At 38.5% G+C, this 26,324-nt stretch overlaps 1 protein-coding gene across 1 annotated transcript; it reads left to right on the plus strand.

Annotated features, from left to right (window-relative positions):
• Positions 1 to 287: 287 nt before the first annotated feature.
• FYB (FYN binding protein) lies at positions 288 to 25,098 on the plus strand (the record flags this gene model as incomplete). The annotated part of the gene is made up of 17 exons (XM_010149069.1): positions 288 to 468; positions 2,211 to 2,280; positions 3,989 to 3,997; positions 4,170 to 4,216; positions 5,590 to 5,707; positions 7,326 to 7,482; positions 9,641 to 9,785; positions 12,575 to 12,603; positions 13,791 to 13,857; positions 14,413 to 14,553; positions 15,200 to 15,231; positions 16,296 to 16,365; positions 18,346 to 18,451; positions 18,755 to 18,917; positions 23,759 to 23,792; positions 24,929 to 24,960; positions 25,076 to 25,098. Coding segments are annotated over 17 exons (1,424 nt in total), but the record flags the coding sequence as incomplete, so codon positions are not given.
• Between the last annotated feature and the right edge of the window lie 1,226 nt (positions 25,099 to 26,324).

Genomic DNA, 26,324 nt, shown 5'->3' on the forward strand with positions numbered 1-26,324 from the left:
TAAAGCACAAGTGCCTATATACTGGATGAATTGATGGTTTTGTGTCTTGTTCATGTCTTCGCAAAGATGTTTTCACGGCCTACTACAGGCACTACATTCCCCTAGGCAAAGCCTCTCTACTCTGGTAAGATAAGGCAGCAAATATATCTAAGAAGTAGGTTCAAGAAAATATATTTGCTCTGGGGTGTGTGCAGTACTGATATTTTATCCTAATACTCCATGTAAACAGTAAAGTTCCTTCCTCAGCTGTTTGCATGATAAATTTGGCCTGTTCTGCTTTTTTTCAGGCCCTAAAAATGAAGGTTTGAAACAGATACCACCTTCCACAGCAGTACTCTCCACACCAGTACCTCCATCACACTCTCCAATGCCGATGCCACCTCCTCCACCAGCCTCTCATCCATCCCTGACGACCCCAGCAGCTCCCAGCCTGCCTCCCAGAAACATCAAGCTCAGCTCTGAAACAATGTAAGTGAACATAGACCCCAAGGTCTTTATTTTCTCACCTTTTTCTGCCTAATACTTTGCTCATGCAAGAGCACATTAAGGCTAGTTTCCAGGAGAGTGAGGTCCCATTCTACTTTCCTTGTCCTACCCTTTCCCCTGGCCTGTTTGGAATTCGTTTTTCTTAGTTTGAACCCTCCATCTATACTGCTGTTTCCTGAAATTGTCTTATCTATAGCAACAGTTTTTTCTGCCCTGTTGGTAAAGGAAAGGGGGGAGGGAACAGACACCCCGCTGGGTGTTTAATTCCAGAAGGGTTTAAAGAGTTCATACACTGGTAGAAAATCATTTATATAGGTAAATGAAGCTTTCCCCTGCATTTTTCTGGGGGAAGAGGGCCAGGTCTACTGGTGGATACGCCAGGAAGCAGCTGTGCAAGCCAGAGGTAGAGAGCTCGGCGCTGCTTGTGAAACCACCAGGAGCCGCGCTGTGGCCTGTTGTGATAACACCAAGAAGCCTCTGTTCCATGTGGGGCTGCTTCACCCTTCTTCCAAGAGCTGCACGCGGAAGGGGAACTTCACAGTGACGAGGGGTTCAAACCACTGCAGTCTAGCGTCAAAACTGATGGGAAACAAGCTGAGCCTGAATGAGCCGCTCCCTGGCCAGCAGTTACGGCAAATAGCAGCAAAAGGCAGACAGGGAGAACGTATTAGGCATTAGAGAGGAGTGTGTCAACACCCACACTGTGTTCTGGTAGGGATGGTGTGACAGCATGAGCCTAGTGCTGCTGTGCTCCGGGCTGTGGGAAACGTCCCACCATCCCTGCCGGCAGCACGCCTGGGAAGCTGCCATTGCCTCCCCATATAGCGGCCGGAGCCCTCCTGGGTACCCTCCTGGATACCCTCCTTGCCAAATCCTTGGGAGCCAAGTGTGTCCTCTTTGCCTTCAAGGACCCGTGAAATTCACCTCGAGATTGTCTTTCTACTCTCCCTTTCCTGCGTGCCCTCTGGACTCTTCCCTCTGCTGAAAATATGTGCTTGGGCGCAGACACATTTTTTTCACCCCGTCTCGGTGCTTTCTCCATCGAGCCAATTTTAAAACATGACATTCTGCTTTCAAATCCTTTCTTTGTTTGCACTTCCTTGATGATGATGGTCAGCCTTAGTTTTCTTTCAACTATTACAATGTATCACAAATTTTAAAGTCCCTGATGTTATTATTAGTTACATTCTCAATTTTTTGCTTCTCTCACTTTGACAGCACTTTTAAATCTAACAACATCAGAGACCTTTTACCTGGCAGTCTTATACCACTGTTTCTCTTGTCCCTTGTGTTGACTTTAAGCCCCACAATGTCAAGGAGCACATCTTGGAGATATATTTAACATCGAGCAAAAGTCTGGCGTTGTGCTTGTGCATTCTGTAAGAAGCCTGCACCTGTGGAGGTGGTTAAAAGGCCCAACAGATTCTTTCCATTCAGTCAGCCCATCTGCCTATTATATTTTTCATACCACACTCATCTCCATGGTATCTGAGTGCCTTTGGCTCGTTTTGTCCTTTTATACTCAGGATTAAGGTGTCCCCATGTGAAAAAATGAGTTGCAATCAGGTAGAACAATTAGGGGAATCTCGTGGGTACTTAAGCAGAATACAGGACTGTTAAGCCATTGTGTAAAATAGCTGAAAAAAGCACCCGAATGGTGAATGAAAATGCAATCACAATGCCATCTTCATAGGTTTCACATGTCTACTTTTTCATATTTACAGAAGTCCAGACAATGAAGAAAACTATGATGACATTGAATTTGTTTCACAGGGTAAGATGCATACATTTAAAGTAATGGCAGCTATATAAAGTTGTAAGCATAATGTATTTATCAGATAAGCAAAAGCATATTGTATTTATGAGTGACCCGTGTCTAATTATGTTGGTTCTGCAGTTTTATGGGTGAAAATGGTTGTCTCATACCACTAACCATTCTATAATTAATATGACAGACTCTCAGGAACTGCTTTAAATATCCCCTGTACCTGCCTTTTTTTTGGTCAGATATTTGCTAGGACCATAAATTACCATATTTTCAAATCTGAACCAAAAATGAATGCTGCTTTTTCAGACCTGAAGTTGCGTGCTCTGGTGGAGCAGGCATTGTTTTATATTTGATTTTAAAAAAGTTGTTGACTGTGCTTTTAATGTCGCTTTCTGGCCTGCCTGCAGTAAGAGGCAGCGATCCGCTGTGTTGTACCAGGAGCAACCAGAGAAGCAGACTGTGACACAAAGAATTTCAATCTGCCTCCTGATCTCTCCCCGGGAGGACTCGGCCTGTGCCAGGCACAGTGTGCATCGTTTAGTGTGCTAGCCATCCCATGTGTGCCGTGGAGCTGAGACTGAGCCCAGGCTCTTCTTACCTAAATACCTGCAGAGTAAGGAGGAAGCAGGAGATTCAGAGAGTTTCATCTCCTGCAGACCAGGGTAGAAGCTGGTTTAGCAGAAGAGCCCTTGGCCTCCTTACTCAGCTTTTGGACTGGTTCAAGCAGGTCTGTTTGGATTTATTAGGGTTTTTTTTAACAATGACTTTCTGGTAGAAATAGGTATTTTTGTAAAAAAAATAGCATGAGTAAGTTCATCAGTGTCAATAAAAAATCTTTAAAAGGAATTTTCCACTTTTAGAAATACATGGTGAAATATGCTATCTTGTAGATATTTCTAGTTCACAATGTACTACAGAAGCAACCTGGAAAAACTCTGATTATTGCATTCATACCCTCATTAAAAGCCCGGAAGCTGCACATATTTCTAGTTAATATCACTGGTATTAGCAGTTTGTAAATAGTTAACACTACAATGAATTGTTTTCTGTACTGAAAAAAATAAATACACTTTTTTGTTTTTTTTGTCAAATAGGTCGCGGAACTACAGAGGGGGTAAGTGTTGTTCTCCATGATAAACCTATCCTTTTTAGCACGAACTTGCAAATTTAACAAAACTCCTTTGGTGCATTAGAAAATTAATTGCAGAATGAATATGGTGTATTGACAGTAAATTGTACAAGCACATACTTATTGTGAAGGACAAAAATAAAACTGGGTAAGCAGAGCAAACTGGAACTAATTATCAAAGCTGGCTAGGCACCAAAAAATAATTTAAAAAAAACCAAAACCATCCCTTCTATTTCCACTGACTTTTAATTTCACTGAAATTTTCCAGAAGTAAGGGCCCTGTTCTGTTCAGTAATAAACCACTCGTTTCAGTTAAGCACAGGTTTTTTATTGGTGTCTTTAAGTACCTGGCTGTATTAGGACTGTCTCTGAGACGCTAATCTGAGTCCCATTTAGATCTCTGACATTTCAGTTTAACTTCTACTAACCCTGGCAGTAGTTAATATCATGGCAGCACAATCATCAACACAGATAAAGGCTTTCCAGAACTAACACTGAAATTCAAACATCCACTTTGTATTAAGCAATGTGCTAATGTGATTGTAAAATAATCCGGGACTTTATAGTTGTGGTATTGTGAAAACAAAGTCAGGGAAAAAAAAAAGAAGAGTGGAGTAGTGACTTTCAGTAATGTAGCAACTTGATTTGGGAAGAGTAAATTAATTTGTATTTACATTTTGCTGTAAAAGTTTTAATACAGTTTGTATGAATCTCACATAGGAGGTCCATTTTCATCATATCTTTCCAAAAGTATCTAGGCCACTGAAAACTGAATATTTTTTATAGGGCCAAGAAAGTGATGGAGAGATGTATGAAGACATAAATGATATCAGGTAGTAACTTTAAACTATATAACATGTTTTATATTTATTACTAAAAGCTTGCTAACGAAGACACTTCAGCTGGCACAAATGTGTGATTCTACTGCAGTTCCTGACAGACACTGCTATGTTCACCCATTTCACCTAGAGAAAGTCAGGTTGTTCACACATTCTTTCCTACCCAGATCTGCTGTGCTTCGGGCTGGAAGAACTTCTACAATAAAATCGTGTGTTTACCCTGATTGAGATAACACAAGTCTGATTTCTGATCTAAAGAACATGTCCGAATCACCGTTTGGAATTACAGCCTAGAAGGAAGAATGAGTTCAGTCCCTAGGTACTATGGTCACAGATAGATCTTTTGTTGCAGGGTTTTTTTATTGCTCCTAGGTACTAATACTCCTAGGTATTGCTTAGGTACTTTTATTGCTCCTAAATGTGCTTAGAACTCCCATGAGAGGCTGAACTGAGATTTTTCATGGCCTGAGTCCCATAGCGTCACTACAGAGCCAGAAGCTCTGCTCATTCTTCTGCTATTTAGCTCTTCACTTCGAGGAGTCTCTTGCCCTGCTAAAGTCCAAATGTATGGGACTTACTGTATGATGATAGACAAAGAAAAGCTCTAATTCCCTTGTAGTAAGCAACAGTCTAAAGTTCCTACAGAAGAATATCCTGTTTCAGATGTAGAATGACTTTCAGAAAGAATTTATTGTTGAATTCACTTTGAAAATAGATAATTTTAAAACTATAGAACCAAAGCAAGTGATCCTCATTCAGTCTTTTTTTTTTTCTTTTTTTAATATAATTCAAGCATATCAGTTTAGCAAAAGTACCAAAAAAGGAAGAGGAGGAAGCCTCACTCAGTCAGTTCCACAGGGTTTGTAAAGCATAGACAGACACATTTATGGGGCAGAAGATTGACTGTCACTTGTGTAAACTGCTGGAATAGGTTGCAATTAGGTTTAAAACGACAGTCCAGTGGTAGCTCAGGCTTCTAGGCTGCGTCAATCACTGATGGTCTGGGCAAATACTGGACAGTTACAGAATACCACAACACCTAGGCTGCTACCAGTTTCCAAACTTCTTGCAAAAATTAGCTCAGAGATGTTTGGACATGCATGTGTACAGCCAGCCTCTTACCTCCAAATAACCTTTTCTGGCATACTACCCTCTTGAGAAAAGCCACTTTGAATTATATGTGTAATATAAGAAAAAGGACTGCTTACTCCATCTCTTGCAGCCACACCAGGCTCTAGAAATTGTGGCTCTGATTTCACTGGGAGAAGTCTTCTTCCAATACAATTAGTTCTTTGTTAATCTTGGGCAAGAAAGGTCTAGTGAGATTTGCTTCACTGCTGCATTCAGTCCTGGCAATGCACTTTCAGAACACCAAGGGGAAAAGAGAAGAAGCGGGACAAGGACGAAAAGAGAAGAATGGACCAAGAGAAGAAAGAACAAAAGGAAAAAGAAAAGAAAGAACAGGAAATAAGGAAGAAATTCAAAGTAAGCTTTTCGTTTTGTAATCTGGCCAAAGACATGTAAGAAGCCTTATTTAGCATTCTGGAATTCAAAATACGCTTTTCAGTTGGCTACAAAGCTCTTTGTTATGGTAGGTAGTTCAAGCACGTGGATAAATTGTGAAGAAAGATTTCAGCTACCCTGCTATGTTTGGCCTATGCTTGACTTCAGGTTCTGTGCTAAGGGCAGAGAGTTTTCCAGTGCTTATACAGTTTTCAATAAATTTCCTTCTCTTGTTCTGTGTAAAAAATACTTTAAAAAAAAATTACTTTCATGTTTCTGTTTAAAAAGCTTTTATGTCACTAGAATAGCATCAAAAGTCCTTAGCACAAGTGGGAATTGTATCCCATATATTTAGTGTTTCTTGCTTCATTGGAGTCAGATACAACAGTATCCATCCCTTAAGAGATTTCAACTTTACAGAACATTGCCCTTGCCTTGTTCTGAAGGGACTTCCAGCCTAAATGGGGAGGAAGGGAATAGGGCACATGCAGGGGAGCTAGAGGCACTGTCAAAGCCTAGGGGCTAAATGATGATCTAGTTCTTTCCGGTTTATACTGTTTTTATATAGCTGGTGGTCAGCATGCTACCACAGTTTACAAATCTGCCAGTCATGTTGTGTTAGCTAATGCCTGCTCACAATGCTCCACTGTGCTTCCCTCAGTGTCATTGTACACAGTGGGCAGCGCTGGTTTTCTTCCTATTATGCTCTGTACACAATAAAGCTGTGGTGATTCTCTCACATCATGGGCTTGGTCTGCTTGGTCTGTGGAGAGACTGACATGAGCTGGGGAGCAAGTATTAAAGGAAAATACTAATAATGAATAATAGCGGGTTGTCTGGTGCTTGTCAGGCCCGAAGTCTCTTTTTCAGACCGCTACTGTGAGTTGTAGGCATTAGTGCACTGAATGCTTTCAGACTGCAGAATGATGTCTTGTGGCCATGAAACTACGTTATTATTCTTAAATGCAAACCAATATATTTCAATCCCTATTTTCTTCCCCACCTACTCAGGATATTCCTGAGCTAGACTATAATTGCCAACAGCCACACGCTTCTGCAAGATCACATATGTCTTAAAGCCACAGATACTGAAATCCAATGTGATTTCTCCGTAACATATACTAAAGATCTCCCAACGAGAATTCTGAATTCAAATAAATAGTGTGATCATCTGTCAGTATTTGTACAGTCATTTATAGAGTAGAATTGTAAACACAGAACATTATGTGGTAGATTTATTTATGTTAACATTTACTCATAGGAGTAGTTCTGCTGGAATTACATGGAGCTGCCCGCTGAAATTAACATGCCTGTTCTGTCAACCTACTGGGCTTGGTCATTGGATTTCTGTGACTCTGCCCATCCCTCCTTCAGCTGCTCTACTGTGATGCTATTGCTCTCTCTTTTTATTCCTGACCATTAATTTAAACTGGGTAGCTGGGGACAGGAGTGGTGCCTTTCTGTTTATTTGCCTAGATGGTTTTAAATGTCAGTGAAATGAATAATAACCATTACAGTTATTTTCTCTTTTGTCTGAATGTTTGGGAAAGAACTCAATTTTTCCACATCTGTGATTTCTTTTGTTGCTTCTTCTCTGCAGTTAACGGGACCCATCCAAGTCCTTCATCAGGCACGAGCTTGTGTTGACCACAAGGGAGGGAAGAATGAGCTGACCATCAAACAGGGGGATGAGATTGAAATCATTCGCCTCACAGACAACCCAGAGGGAAAGTGGCTGGGCAGGATAAAAGGATGTTGTGAGTTCTGTTTCTCCACAGTGATCCTGAATGTTTTCACTGTATGACAGCAAATGTGAGCATTACACCAAGGAGTAGCCTTACCAAGGCTGAGTCACTGGCCACCAAAGTAAATAACTACCACAACTCGCCCTCCTGTCCTTAGCTGGCATGTGAGGCTCAGTTCCTAGTAGGAAGTTACTGTACAACATCATGTAACATCTTCAGATACAAGAATAAGTTAGGAACAATATGTTAAGATCTTCATGGACCTATTGAGGGGTGATTCCACATCAGCCTTCAGATAGCATCAGAACTTGGCTCCGTGCAAGAAACAAAGATTGCTTTTTTCATGTCTTTGTATTAAAGATAACATGGGTGTTCCTAAAATAGAAGCAGAGAATATAAGGTCCTGTTTAAAGTGTTTGTCTTGTTCCTATTCCTATGGAAAGTTTCAAATTGGTTTCTAGATTTTATTTTGTCTGAAATCCCAGATGTTTCTCTACTTGTATAAATACCATCAGTGGATCTAAGAATATGATAAGGAGTTGATGATCTGGGTCCTGATTTATAGCAGACATTAAAAGACTGACCCATAAAAACAATGAAAATTATTAAAAGCTCTAGCTTGTTTTTTAAGGAGGCTAAAATTACAGTAAGTTCAGTAAAACAGTTTACACATGCAGAACTGGACAATACCAGCTGAGCACTTTTTAGTACTGAATGTAAAAAGACATTAAGGAACTGGAGCATGTCTCATACGAAGAGAGGCTGAGGGAGCTGGGACTGTTCAGCCTGGTGAAGGGAAGGCTCAGGAGGGATCTTATAAATGTTCATAAACATCTGATGGGAGGGTGTAAAGAAGATGGAGCAGGGCTCTTTCCAGTGGTAACCAGTGACAGTGCAAGAGGCACAGACTGAAGCACATGAAATTCTGTCTGAACACAGGAAACAGTTTTATACTGTGAGGGTGACCAAGCAAGGGAAGAGGTTGCTCAAAGAGGTGGTGGTCTCCATCCATGGAGATCTTCAAAACCTGATGGGACGCGGTCCTGGGCAACCTGCTCTGGTGGATACTTCTTGGGCAGAGGGATTGGCCAAGATGATCTCAAGAGATAAGTTCCGATATCATCTATTCTGTGATACATTCAAGTTTTCTAAGTCAGTCTTTTGCATGGATCATATTGTACATACGAAAACAAATCTTGGTGAGTGCTCAGAGAAGGGTATTTTCTTGAACATGTGTGGTCAATTAATTAATTTAAAGCAATTCTTCCCTCAGCAAAACTTCAAGCTGTACAAGGCTTCTCACTGGCAAATGTCAATGGTAGAGCTGTTTGTTTCACCAATACAAATGTCTTCAATGTTCACAGGCCATAAAAGGTCTGTGAAGAAGACCAAACAGCAGAGTAAAATCAGTTCTGATCATTTAAACAAAAGAAAAAAATCAATGTGTTACAGATGTGGGGGGAAGCACACTAACAACTGTGTTCAGTCAGAAGCAGCAAAGTGGGGGTTTTTCCATTTTCAAGAAATGCACAAGCATTTTTCACCTTCGAGAAAACCCATTCATGCTCTCCTCTGTACAGTCTGTCTAAAATTCCCCTCGGCAGAGACAGAGCTCCCAATCTCAGGCCAACTGCTCTGCTGCAAGTTTCTGCTGAGCCATTGCACCCAGGGGTATAACCAGATCTCTTTAGTGAAGATCCCGGGACAGGAGGGCAGCAATGCAGCTGCAGAGTGTCTACCAACCTGAAGCAAAATGAATGCAAAGTGTCTCTTCCTTTTAACGATCTGTCAGAATATTTATGTCATGGGCTGCCCTAAAATATGCCACAAGACTGCAGTGGTCCCAAGGCAAGTTGGGAAAGGGAACTTGTCCTGTGATTCCTGGAGTCTGGCACAGGAAGTTCTTCTGTTGTAGCTGAGACGCAAATAAAAGCAAAGTTAACTTGACATCAGATGAGGAGGGTTTGGGGGGAGATCTGAGCCAGGCCTGAGGTTTGTATCTGTGTAGACAGATAGAGACTGAGACTGCTTGGAATGAGATGCTTCTTTAAATTTTTCAAAGATCATACAAAACAATTCAATCTGATTCTGAACTTTCTGTCAAACTCATCCCTTTATCATGAGCTGTAAAACTATCTCTCTGCCTAATTACATGGTTTCATTCATTTAGATGGGTACATTAAAACAACCATGGTGGAGATTGATTATGATTCTTTAAGAAGAAAGCAACAACAATCTACCAGAGCTGCTGCAAAACATCCAGAGAGTGACCAAGAGGTGTACGATGATGTTGGAGAGCAGGACAGTATTAGCAGGTATGTATAAGGAACACATGAAAAGGAACCAATGATTCCCCCCAGTCAGCCTAGACAGGGGAAGTTTTACAACAACAAAGCAGACTTTTGCCACAAAAGCACAGCCATTTTTATTAGGAAGCATGTAACAGCTGTTCACACTGAAGTCGTCAGAGGACCAAGAATGGGTTATAAAGTCCATCATCTTTAAACACTCATACTCAGGAGGAATCCATACTTTTGGAAGAGGATTAGCATGTACTGCATTGCAGTCCAGAAGAAAACAAAATGCAAAACATGCAGGATTACAAATCACCTGCAGGAATTGCAATTCTCTGCCTCCCTTTCTTTTCTGGTTGTCTTTTGAAGTCACATGCTGCCTTTTCTAACACGCAAGAACAAATGACTCTAAAAGCAATGGAAACACAGCACTGTGGAACTCCTGATCACTCTTACTGCTGTCAGACTATTCGTCTTCCTACCTCTTTCTTTTGAAGAGAAGGGACTTCTGGAAACATGACTAGGATAGCCCTTCAGAAGAGTGTGTGGCTAATGTGTTTACTCCTGAAAATAAGGCCTATAAAATCCCATGAGATGGGTATGAGCTATACTTTTTTGACTTCACCAGAAGCTTCTCCTCCATGGCACAGTCTCACAGGCATTTGCAGTGTAGTGCTACATTGCAGACTCCCTACTTCAGTGTGCCACGTTTTCCAAGTCAAACAGATCTGCAGCTAGAGAACTGCCACCTCCAGCAGCATATCAAACTTGCTGGAAGGAAAATATCCTACTGATCTTGTGACAAGTGTCAAGGCTGTCACAGGACCCAGCATGACAGTGGTACTTCTGCTACCTGCCCTCACATAAAATCTGCTTCTGTCATGTGATGCAACAAACTAGTGCTCATGCTCCATTATGTATCCTGATGTGCAGAAACACATACCCTGGGATTCAATAAGAGATTTGCATATGGGTGTAGAGGATTTCAGTGTGTAGGACAGTCATCATGAAACACAGCTGTTAACCTGTTTTGCTGCTTCCCAGCGCCATAACTTAGAGGCCTGGCTGGAATAAAGGGAACACAGCTGGCTGGCTGCTGGGTGCAGCTCATTCTCGGCTTCCAGAACATTCCCACGAGCTCCAGAAACAGCATTTGGAAATATTTGCCTTCAGGATGGCATTCTCTAAGCAACCAATATAGTTTTGTATCTGGTATTTTTCCAGGTTACTCACCATCATTTTCCCCCCTGCACATTGGTCTCATGGCATCGTAACCTAGCCAGAAGAGTTGCTTTGGCTGTTCTAGGTTTTAGGCAATCTCAGCATTAGGTAATTCATTGCAGAATTATCTTTGGCCAATCCGTTTCACTATGGGAAGCATTACAATTAACCACCCCAACTCAAGGAATTTAGAAAATGTGTTGAATTCAAAAGCAAAAGAGAATACTTACACCGTTGCATACTAAAATAACAGTGTAAGGAACTTGGAAGGATGAATGAATGGCTCAGATTCATTAAATCCTTTAAGCTGTATTTTGACATTTTTATCTTCTCTAGTGATTAATAGCATTCTGTTCAGTTCATGAGCATGAATTGTTGGAAGGTCTCACATACATCAACATGTTTTGAAACCACTGTAAGAATGCCATACAAAAAAAAGCCTCCTGACCAAATAGTATTATCTCATTTTCAGTAGTATTGTTAATATTCCAAAATTAATAAGTGACTAAGACTGATGTATTCCTTGGCACAGCAGTTTAACAAATATCTTGTTTTGATGCATATGTTTAAGTAAGGCTCTGACCTGGAAATAATCTCAGCTACTGTTAACATCTCAGGTTTTTTTCAATTACTGTTAGAACACTGAGCTAACATGGAATCCTTGATATGTTAGAAGCATGCAGTTAGAGGTTTAAAGCATCATCCAATGAAAGCTAGTTGAGCAATAAATTCATTTGTTTACCATTTAATCTCAAGAAAATCCCTTCATAAGAGATGAATCTAGAGGTTGTGGATGCACTCTCTAGTGTTCGGTCAGATTATATTTTTATTCCCATCAAATTTGACTACATGATGTCCTGATATCCTTTCCAACATGAATTATCCTATGATCCTAAGTACTTGAAAGGTATAGAGAGGAACATAAAATATATTCTAAATATAGTAAATTGTTATAGCTGTAGATATCAATTTGCATCTCCTTGAAAATTTCACTTTATTGGAAATTGCTAACAGTTGCTAATACATACTAACAATTTGGATCAAATGTTCTGCTCATATGAAAATGTGCACCTTCATTGGTTGAAATATCTGCATTGATTTATGCAAATCTGATTCACAGCTTTACTTATGAAATACTGTCCTTTTTTTTTTTTTTGCATTAACTAAAGACATAAATATATTTTAATATATTCTTTTCTAAGGAAAAGTATTTTTTCTTGCTTTACCTGAATCTACTAGAAGTTAATCTCTCCTCATCTAAGAGCTAATTCACTTGAGAATTAGATGACATATTTTCCTCAGCATTAACGAGAATGCAACTACTAATTGACTGTAAGATACTGGTGTGTGTGGTGAAAAACAGAGAGAGAGAAAAAAAAAACCTAGCACATTTGTTGCCCACATAGAACACACAAACATGTTCCTGAGCTTCCAGTGCAGACTTTGTGGTGCTCAGCTGGCAACGGAGACAAATGAAAAAGCCAAAAGGTTTAGAACTAATAACTGCAAAATTGGTGGGTGATCATGGTGTTTTCTTTCTCCAAAAGATGAATGTTTTTCTCTAAAATATCTCTTGTTTGCTTTTCCAGTCCGAGTGGTGAACAAAGTGGAGCTGGAAGTAAGTTCTACATATAACTGGTTGGGTGGGGGGTGTTTGTTGTTTCTGTGTACTGCTTGCCTTCCAATATAGACCTCTGCAGCTTCTAAATAACACAGTAATTATCCATAAGCATGTTAAATGTTAGTTAATGGACAAGAGACAAGGAAGTATAGTGGCCAAATTAACTTTCTTTCAGCCCATGAGAACTTGGGTGAGACAGAAGTTTTGTCTTCAGACACTGTGAATCAGAAGCATGCCAGAAAATTACAAAACTTTTATATTTTGGTGTAAAGGTAATTCATCCCACAAGCCAGCACAGACATACCTGATAAAACTATTAATATAACCAAGAGGTTTTTGCAGGAGAAATCCAATTCTGAAATAGCCAGCAATGCTACCAATTAAAGCTGCATTTTGCTGACAGAGTTAAGGGAAACTTCAGTTTCAGCAACACTCTGGAGTCCTAACCAGTATGACTGCAGCAGCTTCACACTGTCAAGAACACACATTCAAACCCAGTTTCCCCTTTGGTAGCACATATATTTATGTAGCATTCTCTGTTTATCACAAGAGCACAGCTGATCTTCTCAGCTTGGAGTTTAGATACTAGTCATGGCAGAAGCATCTCCTGGCAGTGCTGAGTGAAGCTGCTGCCAGCTAAGTACAGATTTCAGTGATTACACTGACCAGTGGCTAGAATTGGAGATGGAAACTGAGCTAACCCAGCACTGAGGGAGGTTGGGCTCAAAGGTCAGAACTGAGACCAAAACGGGGAGCTTACATTGCACTTGCCTCTGTCTTCTGTGGGTGCACACAAGGTGTCACGTGCTGAGAGTGTTGCTCTGACATCTTCAGTCATCACTCAAGTCACACACAAAAATTTGAAAGCCATCAGTCATCATAATGACTGGGCCAAATCAGCCATTTACAAATTCATCAAATACAGTGTAAATGCATTTTTCTCAGTATTCATGCTCTTGTAATTGGCAGTGCCACATTTAAATGCTGTGGATGGCAATTCCAACTGGGCTAAGTCTAAATCACTGGTTTAATAAATAGGTTGTGCTGGTTTACAGAAAGATTCCATCTGCAAGGATATTGCACAAACTGCACACACATCTGACATGCTTAAGAGGCTAGTAATGAATAACCTATTCAGCAGCATTAAATATAAATGCAGTAATTCACTGTTTGATCTGTTAAAGAGATGTTCCCACCTCCTTCTGATCAAGAAATTTATGATGGGATTGATGATGAAGACACTTTAACTAGGTAGGTTTTTTATTTCATTTAAATAATTTCCTTCTTTGAGTGTTTTCATTTCAGTTTTTAGTATTTTTGAATTAGGCATAATAATTTAGCAAGTATTAGGATGATCAGCAAGTGGATATACATCAGGAAGGATCCATGAAACTAAAAAAAAAGGGTTCTTTGGTCTTTTGGAGAAGTTTTGTTCTGTATTTAATTTTGGCATGTCTGCAAAAGCAGCTGCAACTATGAAAATCCCCAAATCCCCAACTAGACAGAATAGCTCTGAAATGAAAATAAAACCGTGAAATGCTAGCTTGCTGAGTAACAGCATGAAAACAGTAACCCACTAGATTAATATCTATACCTGCAAATATATCTCAATCTCTACCTATGACCTAACAGACATATTTCTAGTTTAGCCTGCTAATGTTTAGCTTTTAGGTAAGTGTCCTCATCTTGAGGTATATACATGGTTGGCACGGATGAGGATTATGTGCATCAATGGAGAATGTAAACTGGACCTTTTAAAAAGAATGTTGCCTTTTACATTGTGATAATTGCATGCATACTCCAAAGGTCTGTATCACAGGATGAAGATAAGAATGATATCTGGTCATGGGGAATCTTGAAGAGGCTAAAGGTCAAAGATGACAAAAAGAAAAGTGTACGAGAAAAAACAACCAAAGTCAATGGGGCAGAAGATAATGGAGATTTATTGTAAGAGTCTGCCAGGAAATCACAGTGCACATTAACTGAGCATTGATCACATGCTACTAACATGTTCTCACAGAAGCCTAGTGAATCACGCATGAAATCGCAGATCAGCCTGATACTTTTCTGCAAAAACACTGACCTCCTTTCTTTTTGCCTGCACAGTATAATTATTCTCTTAACAAGCTGCATTTGCTGCTGTCTGGTGATTATACCCAAAATTTTTTTTGGTTCAGAGCGCCAAAATAATCAGTCATCTTTGTGCCACTCTGGTGATCTAAGTTTACTGTAACTTCAGTTAAAATGTACTTTGCTCACCTGTTTGTAGCTGAGATAAACTGGTAATTCTAGTCCCATTCATCCAGATTTTAGAAACAACATGCCAAACAGAAAAATTAAAGCATTGTCTTCTATCCATCTTAGGTGGCAGTTGGTGGTTTTACTACCGTCTTCTCTCATTCAATTCTAAACCAGTTTACTTTGATTCAGTGGTTAAAATACATTTAGACCGTGAGTATTGCCGGTGTCAACAGAGCTTCAAAATTTCTGGAGATTACTTAGAGCCTTTGTGTCACAAGTTTTTTAAATTATTTAAATGATGCAAAGCCTACTAATGTGATACAAATACTTAATGAGCCTTTTCTTTTTCCAGCATGTCTTCTTCAACAAAGCAGTTTGGAAAAGGTAGTTAATAGCCTATTGTTCAGTCTGCTATTGATTCCTGATCCTTTTTTCTGTATACATTACTCTGTATCATGCTAGCCACAAAAATACATCCAAGGAAGGAAACAGGATTTCCCATTGCTTACCCAGTTCCAGCAAACAAATTTCAAATATTGTGACTGATTTGGCTTCAGACAAGAAGATACATATATATTGCAAGCTCTCTAAAAAACAATTTAATATATTTTTTAAGAAGTGATGTTTTCTATGTGTGAGATTTCCACTAGTTCATTTTATTTGGCATTAAGTATGAATAGATACACTTTGAAAGAAGCACTTAATGCAAGACTTCAAAAGCAGAAAGTGATGCTTGTTGTTATTTTTATCACTTGCAGTGCCTTTGTAAGATAAAATATACTCATAAATATCAGCTCAGCCATGGAATAAAAGGCAAGTTCTTACAGTTTTTGAGGATGCTGCCTGAACTAAGTTTTAAACCTTTTATCTAGTGATTCTGCTAGGCACTGTTTTGATACGTTGAACAATTGCTTCCTCACGACAAATACGCTGGATGTGATTCAAAGTATATTTTTGGGGTAAGAATTCTTTTCACTGTTTTGGCATTGCAAGATGGCCTAAAAACTAACATGCGTGTGATTCGTAGCCACTTCTAAGCAATGTTGCATTGACCAGAGTGCTATAGAAGTGCCTGAGAGTACATCAAAATCAAACTCCAAAAATGTACTTTGAAGAAACACAGTGGGAAATGGACTAATTAAAATTAAGATTAAAGGTTATTGCATTAGCCAACATGTGCTAAAACTTGCTTCAGCTTAAGAAGATTAAAATATCAGTGAATACCTATTATTATTAATAGAGTCTTATTCTGAAAAGATTGGCTGGTGTTTATTTTGCACAGTAGATCATGCAAAACAGAACTCACAGTTATGATAGACAATAAATAGCTACAGTACTTGACATAATGTCTTGTCAACTTAGCTACATGACAACAGACTGTAACACAATGTATTCACTACTTAAGATCACATAATAATTTTCCATTCTTTTAAACACTATTGTTTCAGATTGTGGAGACAATGATGTTTATGATGATGTAGATTCCTCAGACTTCCCTCCTCCACCGCCTGAACTCAAGCAAGTGCAAATGTGAATTACTCCCCTGATTAGAAATCTGTACTACACTATAAAGCATTTCCACATTATTTACAAGAGGCAGATTGCTACCAATGTATGCTTTATTTGGTGTTGTAAGGTTTTGTAGTTCTCCTGACCCTGCCCTTGACAATAGCAGTTGAATGCTCCCTGCCTCCGCTTCAGATTGAAATAATAATTAGACTATAGAACAATTAAGCATGCTTTGAATTTCATCAAATTCAATCCCTGACAGACAAGAGGTCAAAATGAATGCATGGCCTAAAGGTACTTCATTGTAGATTCTCTGCGTGCAGCCCTCTTCCTATCAGAATTTGGGGATTGTTATAAGTACTTGACCTCAGCTGCCACAGTATTTTAAGAGAAAAGGAGATAGTGCCCTGAGTTATAAGCATGAAACACATCTGGAGGTATAAAGTTTAACTTGGAAAACTTTTATTCCTGGACCAGGATGTTATGGCCATCTCTGGAGCACAGATGTGTTACGAGCACAGATGCATCTGTGAAGATGACTGCAACATTTCACATTCTGTTATCACTAACTCCACTCAGGAGGAGCTACAGATAGCACTGCAATAATCTATTCTGAAGGCATTAAAACAGAGAGCTCTCTGAACTGTATCCAAAGGAAAAGACATGGCCTTCCTGACCTAAATCTAGATCCGTTCTCACCCACACACATCCATCTATCAACAGGGAAATTGTTTTCCACAACCCCTTTTGAGATCAGGAACGACCAAAATGTAATCATCAGACTTTAAACTCCCAGGTACAGCATCAGGAAGGGCAGCTAGGGCATGAAACCCTTCTGTGCTCATTGGCACAAGCCAATAGTGTCAGGGTTGTGGAAAAAACAACAGAGCTTGAAATGGGTCATGCGATGCAGATTTGCTGGTGTAGCAAGGTCTTCTGTGAGGACACATGACTAACAGCTACTGTACGAAAGCTGCACCCACTGTAGAGCATGTGTTAGTCAGCCTATTGCCCAAAGATACATAGACTTCACAAAAATTGCCCCTTGTCTCACAGTTCTAAAGTGATGGGTATCATTTATCTAAACTATTTTTGGTAGATGTAAAGTTCTCATTGCTGTAGCAGCTTGAAACTTCGAATAACTTTCCATATTTACTTATGTGATAGATATATTAGAATCATAGAATCATAGAACCATAGGATGGTTGGGGTTGGAAGGGACCTAAAAACCCATCTAGTTCCACCCCCCCTGCCATGGGCAGGGACACCTTCCACTAGACCAGGCTGCTCAAAGCCTCATCCAGCCTGGCCTTGAACACTTCCAGGGATGGGGCATCCACAGCTTCTCTGGGCAACCTGTGCCAGTGCCTCACCCCCCTCTCCGTGAAGAACTTCTTCCTGATATCTAATCTAAACCTCCCCACTTTCAATTTAAACCCGTTACCCCTTGTCCTGTCACTACAGGCCCTTGTAAAAAGTCCCCCCCAGCTTCCTCGTAGCCCCTTCAGGCACTGGAAGGTGCTATAAGGTCTCCCCGGAGCCTTCTCTTCTCCAGGCTGAACAAGCCCAACTCTCTCAGCCTGTTCCCACAGCAGAGGTGCTCCAGCCCTCGGAGCATCTTTGTGGCCTCCTCTGGACTCGCTCCAACCAGTCCATGTCCTTCTGATGTTGGGAGCTCCACAGCTGGGCACGGAACTGCAGGTGGGGTCTCACAAGAGCAGAGTACAGGGGGAGAATCCCCTCCCTCGACCTGCTGGCCACATTACCATCAGAACTCATTAAAAAAGAAAAGCAGGAAAGACAACCCCAACCTTGTATTTATTTTTAAATCATATTTGTATTGTATTATCCTTATTAGTTTAGTAGAGCAACAAAAGCATACTAAAGACACATGAAGGCACATGCATTTTCACTAAAAGTATCAGAAATGTTGTCAACACCTCAGGTGTGTTGCTAATTTTGTTTTTTATCTGTAACCTTTTGTTTTAGTTCATCAAAATCAGCAAGCCTTGGAAAACGTAAATCAGATGAAAAAGATGCACAAAACCTTAAAAAGATGGAAAAAGAAGAGAAAGAGTTCAGAAAAAAGTTCAAAGTGAGTTTTGTTCAAAGTTTTGTTCACATAAAATACAAAGATTAAATATCTGTATGTTGTCCTCTAATCTGTATCCCCTAATTTGTAAATAATATGTTATTTTGCCTTTGAAAGGTAAAGTATTACTACTTGTAAAAGCAGTGATCTGAGCATAAGCCTAAATGGCAAGCACAAGCACATAGCATAAACAATTATTTGACTAATTTTCAAAAATTTATTAATAAGTGGGAATATATTGATGTATGATCATAAGCTTTATGTTGAGGGGTTTTTAACCAGCAGCTCTCTATTTTATTTTTGCAGTTTGAAGGTGAAATTAAAGTTCTGTACTCTACCACCACAGTCCAGAATTTGTCTCAGAGACGATGGGGATCTAAAGACTTACAGGTTAAACCAGGGGAACCTCTTGAAATTATAGAGAGTACAGATGATACCAAAGTCCTGTGCAGGAATGAAGAAGGAAAATGTAAGTTGTATTAAAAACCAGTGGTACAAATCAAATTGTCAAAGAACAATTGAATCATGACATGTAAAAGCCGCTTACTTGTCATATTTAAAGCAGAGCCTAGTATTCATCTTTTTCCTTGCCAGGTAGTTGACAAGATGTAGGTTATTGTTATTTTATTACAGTGTTTTAAGTGCGGCTTGCCTTAAAAAATTACTACTCCAATAGACCAGAGACACCAAATGTAAGTTATGTAAATCCTGCTTTGCATCAACTAAGCTTGGTAGCTGTTTTTTGTTGCTTCTGTCTCCCTCTCTTCACCCAAAAGAGTATAGCTATGACACCCCACAGCATCTACTAACATTAAAATCCTTGCTGCACCTCTGGGAAGCACTTGCCCATGGATTGCAGCCAAAGGAAAATCAGTAACAATATTCTTACTTCAGATTGCCAGAGATGGAGTTTTTTTCAACAGGGTGGAGGGCAAACTGCTTAGGAGCCTTCCCTCCAATCCCTAGCTGATCCAAGGCCTGTGTCTTCATTGGCCTGCCTGCTTGTTTCGGTAGTTGCATGAGGCCTTTCGGCGTTTCTTTGAAACATTTGGCCAGGGTGTGCATTGCAGAAGGTTTTGCATTTTTGGAGAAGTCTGGACCATCTACTGTTGGTTTCAATTTCTTAACGTGCTTCTGTTAATGATACTTTTCAAATCTCCTAATGAAAATTCACGTTGTGTAGGAACAGACTATGTTCAAAGTAGCAGCATCCTTCCGCTCACCTTTACTTTTTACCTCTGACGGATGTAGAATCGAGTCTGATGCCATAAATCTCTGAAGGGTATTCAGTCACCTGCCTTCTGTATTATTACCCCTCTGTACTCAACTGTTACAGTCTGGAGTATAGCCTTCTTCCAGGCAGGGCTACAGGGTGAGGAAGAATTTATTGCATAACACATGTTTTTCAAAATACGGACAGCACTAGTGTAGCCACTTCCCCAAGAGCTGCTTTCGATGCTGTGATTTTTGAATCAAGCTAATAACAAAGTAGAAAGTAGTTCATGTTGGCTGTTTTCCTCACCCAAGTCTTCAAAGCCTTTCAAACAGTGACAGGAGCTACTGCTTTGCTATGCATAAAAGAGCAAAAGAAAGAAAATTATCCTCCCCAAAAAATTCTGAACAGATCTCTGTCAATTTTCACATTAATTAGTGAAGTTTGAATCCTACTTTATTTAAGTGCATGAGAGTTTTGGTTATTTGCTCTAGTTCCTCATATCTTAAAGCCATAATTTTACCCTTTAGAGGCCAGATAGACTGAAAATCAACAATTAAGGATGTTTCTGTTACTTTCTTGCACATTATTGCTTCCATTTGATTTTTAACTTACGATGCACTTCCATAGCTTAATGCCTCTACTGGCAGTTAACAAAATTACAAATTATATTAAATGTTTTCCTACCTTTTTAAGAAAGGGCTCATAATCTTAGGAACATATTCTGCTACCACTTACTTAAATTGTTACGAAAAGATTTGAAATTTCAAAAGTGAAACAAGGAACTGATTCTCATCTACCTTCTCAAATTCCTTCCTACTGCTGCCTTGGTCTGACCCACGTACCTTTTGAAACACACAAAAAACCTTCAATTCACTTTCACAGATTTTGCTTTAACGTTAGGATATAAATGGACTTCAGCACCTGAAAATTTGTGTCCTCTCCGAGATTCCTTTACACAGTCAGAGACCAGCTGGCCCGATGTGTCATAGTTTTCAGTGACGCTAAGTAATCAGGATGGAGTGTGCCAACCTGCTGCCTTGTTCTCTATTGTGGAAGCCACATAAATATGAATAAATGTGTTAGAAACAGAAACTTTGGATGTGTCATTCTGGCTTAGTTATTTTGAAAGTGAGCGAAATCAGCAGAAGCTGTATTTGCCACATATTTAGGGGCTAAGGACCATCAGAAGAACCTGGATCGGGCTTTGCAGTGGTACAAGGACTGTCACGTGCACATCTGGCTTGCAAGCACTCTGTGTACACCATGACTGTAAGGGAAGGAATTTTGCTTTCATGTATTTCACTTGAGAAAATTAAAGAAGATACAGAGAAGATTAGATTAGCCAAATGATTTTAAGTGATTCCCAGGATACTTCAGGGATCCTGGAAATTACTAGACTCTGTGTAAAGAGCATTTTAAAAAGATGACATCTTTAAAAAAAAAAAAATCAATTTCCATGCCTTTATCCCAGATAATAAAATCTGAGGAAAGACAACCAAGCTAAGAATATGCTGAATAGACAGAGCTTTCCCTATGTGTACCGACATGCAATCATCCTGAGAGAATACACAGGTGACTGAAATCTGCAGCACTGGGTTGTTTGAATATTAAAGATTACCTGAAGTTTGAATTTTTTAGTCAGCAAAAGTTGTAATAGAATTTATGTAAGTATCAAATCTTCATGTCCCTCAATATATAAATACAGGCAAATTAAGCAAATTATGTCTGACAAAGCTGCAATCAAACATTACATGCATAGAACTATTTTTTCATTCATATAACTGATAAATCTTAAACCAAAGCTAAAGCAATTAGTGTCAAATAAAATATTATCACATGAAATCTTATGAGGAGTGGCTGAGGAAACTGGGGGTGTTGAGCCTGGAGAAGAGGAGGCTCAGCGGAGACCTTATTGCTCTCTACAACTCCCTGAAAGGAGGTTGCAGAGAGGTGGGGGTTGGTCTTCTCCCAAGCAACAAGAAATGGCCTCAAGTTGTGCCAGCGGAGGTTTAGATTGGGTATTAGGAAAAATTTATTCACCAGAAGGGTTGTCAGGCATTGGAAGGGCTGCCCACGGAGGTGGCTGGGTTACCATCCTTGGAGGGATTTAAAAGACATGTAAAAGTGGCACACAGGGACATGTTTTAGTGGTGGATTTGGCAGTGGTAGGTTAATGGTTGTCTTTGATGATCTTAAAAGTCTTTTTCCAACCTAAACAGTTCCTTGATTCTGTGAAAAGTTTTAGGCAACCTTCAGCTGTAGCACAGAAAAGAAGTTTTTGTTTAAAATGCAGTGGTTTTAATGTATTGTGGTCTTCACAGAGCATATAGTTATTCTACCTTATATATAGAATATTCTGGGAAATAAATTATTTAGATTTGAGATTTACAGCAATATCTGATATCTACTTATTTTAAGACATAAATACGTCCAATTAAAATTAATTATGTAAATGTTTCTTTATGAAGAAAACCTGTAACTAAGAATTACTTACTTATTACTATTTGCAAGACTATTTGTGGTGTTAGTCTTCTCAGACAACTTGTCCAGTATTCCATATAGGAATCATAGGACATTTTTATGTATCGAAACATTGGCCAGATTAAGACATGGATAATTCAGCAGCTTTGGGGAGCAGTATTAGCTCATTGTGTCTGATGCCAATTTCAAGGGAAGGTTTCCCATACTAGAAAAGTTACAGATCTTGAAAAGGGTGATTTCAGTTAAAATAAAATTAAGACTTGCATGTAATAAAGGCTTAATGCAAAATATGAGATTCTTTAGCTGGACATTACTGTGCATTTAAGAAAAGACACTTTCATGTCTTGTGTACCAGAAATGAAAAATTATTGTGAAGGAGGAAATAATTCCTTAAGATAAAAAAGTAAATCTGGGGATTAAGCTAGGCTGACCTCAAGTATAACCACCAAAAATACGAGCAAAAAACTGATATTTTCTGTATTATACAATGTTTCTCTAAGTACATGGAGCAGTACCAGCTCCAAGAATTCAAGGAACTTTACAAGCTAAGCTAATAAATTTATTCTAAAACCTATGAACTGTATATGAATTAGTAAAAAAATGTAATTTTTATGTGACCGTTTAAGCCTCCTAATGAATAAAAGGAAACTTACATAGTAATTTCAACTATAACACAAAATCACATTTCTTCTTTAGAACTGTCCTAATTTAGCACTGACATACTAATGTTTACCTACAAATATGTGACTATTGTTATGTTTTTCTCTTTACTTCTGTTATACCAATTGACAAGTATTTCAGTAGATATCTTTTACCAAAGACAGCAAGTAACTTTTTCAAGAGATTAAAAATATTGAAGAATATGTGTAGTTTTATCTGATTTCATCAATAATGCAACAGAGTAATCAAATAATTCACTAGCAAGTAACTCGTCTAAGGTATTTCCATTATCCATGTAAACAGTTCTTATCAATGTGATAAAGTTAAATTTTTAAGCAATTACAGTGAATGAAAATTAACTGGTGTATACATATTGAAATACATTTTTGTCCCTGTAGGAAACTATTCATATTTCTCTTAGTTATTATTATAAATATTATGAAGTGTTTATTATTATGGCTCATTTTTGTGCTTCAGTCTGTGTATAGTTTGTACTACACTTTGTGTTAATAGCTATAGCTTCACACCCCTCTCATACAACCAGGAAACTAAAATATAAGATGAAATTTTATATTACTATTTTCTCCTTTTGGCACTAGTTTTGTACACAATGGGAACTATTGCAACAGAACAGGAGAAATGACATTTTATGAATATGTAAAGTATCTGGCATAGTAGGCAACTAACTGGTCTTGGAGCTACTCTAGTATCCCGTTTCCCTATCTAAGGCACCATGCTATACCAAACAAACAAATAAGAGTAATTCCAACTAAAATTGGACATAGCAAAATTTTCCCTGAGTGCATATCCATTGTACATTGTTATCTGTCTATTGTGTCTTTCCATCTGAAATATCTAAAAGAGAAAAAGTGCATTTCACTAGTGCTAGAAACAGAAGAAACCACACAAATATTTAAATTAAACTTAAATACATATATATTTCAATTTTACAGATGGCTATGTTCTGAGAAGCAACTTAGTTCAGAAGTAAGTACAAAGCAATCTTATAAAAAAAAATTTATAACCAATTTTGTTCTAAACTGTTAAAGGAAAGTGAAATGTAATTATTTTAGTATGTCATTCTAGTCCTGCAAATTGAGTAATGTTTATGGAGTTTAGACTTTTCAAGAATTAGCTACATATATCTATGCTGAAAATTTTCCAGAGCCCTATTCCTCGTTGCTTAACCATAAACTCTTGTTCAAACCACAAAAAATTACATAAGTTAAAAATCAGTTGTTCTAGAATCTATCACTGAACTGCTCATTAATGTGATTAAGTGTATTGATGCCATTTTCAAATGTTTAACTAAAATGGACCAGCTTTTCTTCAGGTTTATTTTTATTTCAGTCTTAGTGGGATTGAGCAGATTTGGCTTAGTGTTGCTCCAAATAATTGCATGGAGTTCAAAATTTAGGTTCTAATCCAAAACTCTCGTCAGACAAAGCCTTCCATTTCCTTCAATGGGCTTTATGTTAGAACCTTAAATGTCAAATCAGATGTCACTTTTAGAATTGAGGCCTGCAAAAAATTATGTGCACATTTAACTTATATATATAAATAGCCTTATTGGCTTCCATGGGCCTGTGCATGTATCTAAGTGACATGTTTTGAAAATTCTTATTCATGGAGCATGTTTCAATTATAGATATTACGTAAATTCATTATCTAATAAAAAAAGCTACTCTTCAAAAATCATTATGGCATTGCCAAGTACAGAAACAAATAAGGATTTCAAGGGTGTATACTGATTTTTTTGCTCATCTTCTCTGGTTTTTGTTTAAATAAAAAAACACAGTAAGTATTTAATTTTTATGGAAATATCTCTATGGGTTTGTTAGAATACTAAAACTTAAAAGTTTAATTAAAAAAACCCCACAATATTTTAATAAAGCAAGCCTTTCTCTTTAGAAAGGAATGTATCCAGCTCTACCCTTCACTGAAAATCCCTTGACCTGACCCTCTTGCTCTGCCACCACAAAGGCTTCACTTTCCTCATTAGCAGATGAATTACTTGTTAACATGCCTACACCATGCTGCTACACAATTTTGTATCTGCCTGCAAACAGTAACATATATCTGCTGTCTCAATTATTAAATTATTTTTCTTTTTCAACTTGCAGTGATGGAGAGATTTACGATGATATTGGTGATGGTATGTTGAACATTTCAAACAATACAATGACTACACTGAATTATGCCAAATAACTTCATCCTTGAGTCTAGGTACTATACAATACTAATATTTTTGCATTTTATTTCCGTTTCAGATTGCATCTATGACAATGACTGATGCAGATTTCTATGCAAGTGAGAACTTCATTGAAGATCAGAGTCTATTTTGGTCTTCCTAATTGTGAAAGCAAGAAAAGTCACTGAAGCTGATTACAAGTTAATTGGTTACACCTTTGTAAACGTACGTTTAACCTTTGTTAGGATTTCAGGGTTTTGTCATCCCTTGCTTTGTATGACATTCGTATTGCATTTATCTGGCCAAGTAAAATTCAGGGAATACGATCTAAAGTTAAGGTTATCATTCTCCACTTCCTTTCTGCATCTGTGACAGTCCATGCAAAAACAGTTCTTCAATTAGCTATACCCAGAGAGGCCAGTTCAGGTCTATGAAGGATACGGAGGACAACAAGCCTTGGGAACAGGCTTTACTCTGGCTCTGGTTTATTGAACACCAGAGACTGCCACTCTGGGGAGGGGAGTATCCTGAAAAGAAATGCTTCCTTTGGTGATAACATCCTGTTGTGAAAACAGGAAATCAAAAGTGGGCATCAGAGAAGACAATACATTGCTGACCTGCTCCAACTGCAATAGCGTTAGCTACACTGACATGTACAGCCATGTACCGTTACTGCTCGAGTTTCCTTTTCTACATTGTACTAGTGGTAGACTACTGTTTTCTAAAATTTATGCCACCCTTTTCTAAGTCCTTTTTCACTAATATTAAAATAGTAACAATATGTGAATATGTGTTACAGACAGCATTCTGAGATATAAACCATAGAAGGTTCTATAGTTTAGTGTTGCTCAAAATATATTCAGAACATTTAGGCTAAGATTTAATTTCTGCTTAGTTTGAAGACATGTTATTGTCACTGTAGTAATATAGGCATTAAAATGTATCTATCAACTAATGATGAACTTGTTGGAAGTAACTTCTAGACTGAATATATAGGTATATTTATCAAACCATTTTGATAATATCTTTCAAGTACCATATTTTACACTAGACTTCGCTAAATAAGAGTATAGCAATTAAACATTTCCATGCTTATTCATTGTAGAAACAACATTTATTCCTAAAGATCATTGGTGATACTGTTCTATGAATAAGCAAGCGGTAAATCAAAGTAAAATGGATGAATTATAATGAATATCACTTTGGGCTTCTGTCAGAACTCAGTGGAAATCAAAAGACATTTACAGTGAACCCAATAAAGAGGGTGAGCATGTGCAGAAAATGGATCATGTACTTGTATGATGCTTTCACTGTAGTGCAAGATAATC

This window comes from Eurypyga helias, unplaced genomic scaffold, assembly GCF_000690775.1.
Source record: "Eurypyga helias isolate BGI_N326 unplaced genomic scaffold, ASM69077v1 scaffold25293, whole genome shotgun sequence".
NCBI lineage: Eukaryota > Metazoa > Chordata > Aves > Eurypygiformes > Eurypygidae > Eurypyga > Eurypyga helias.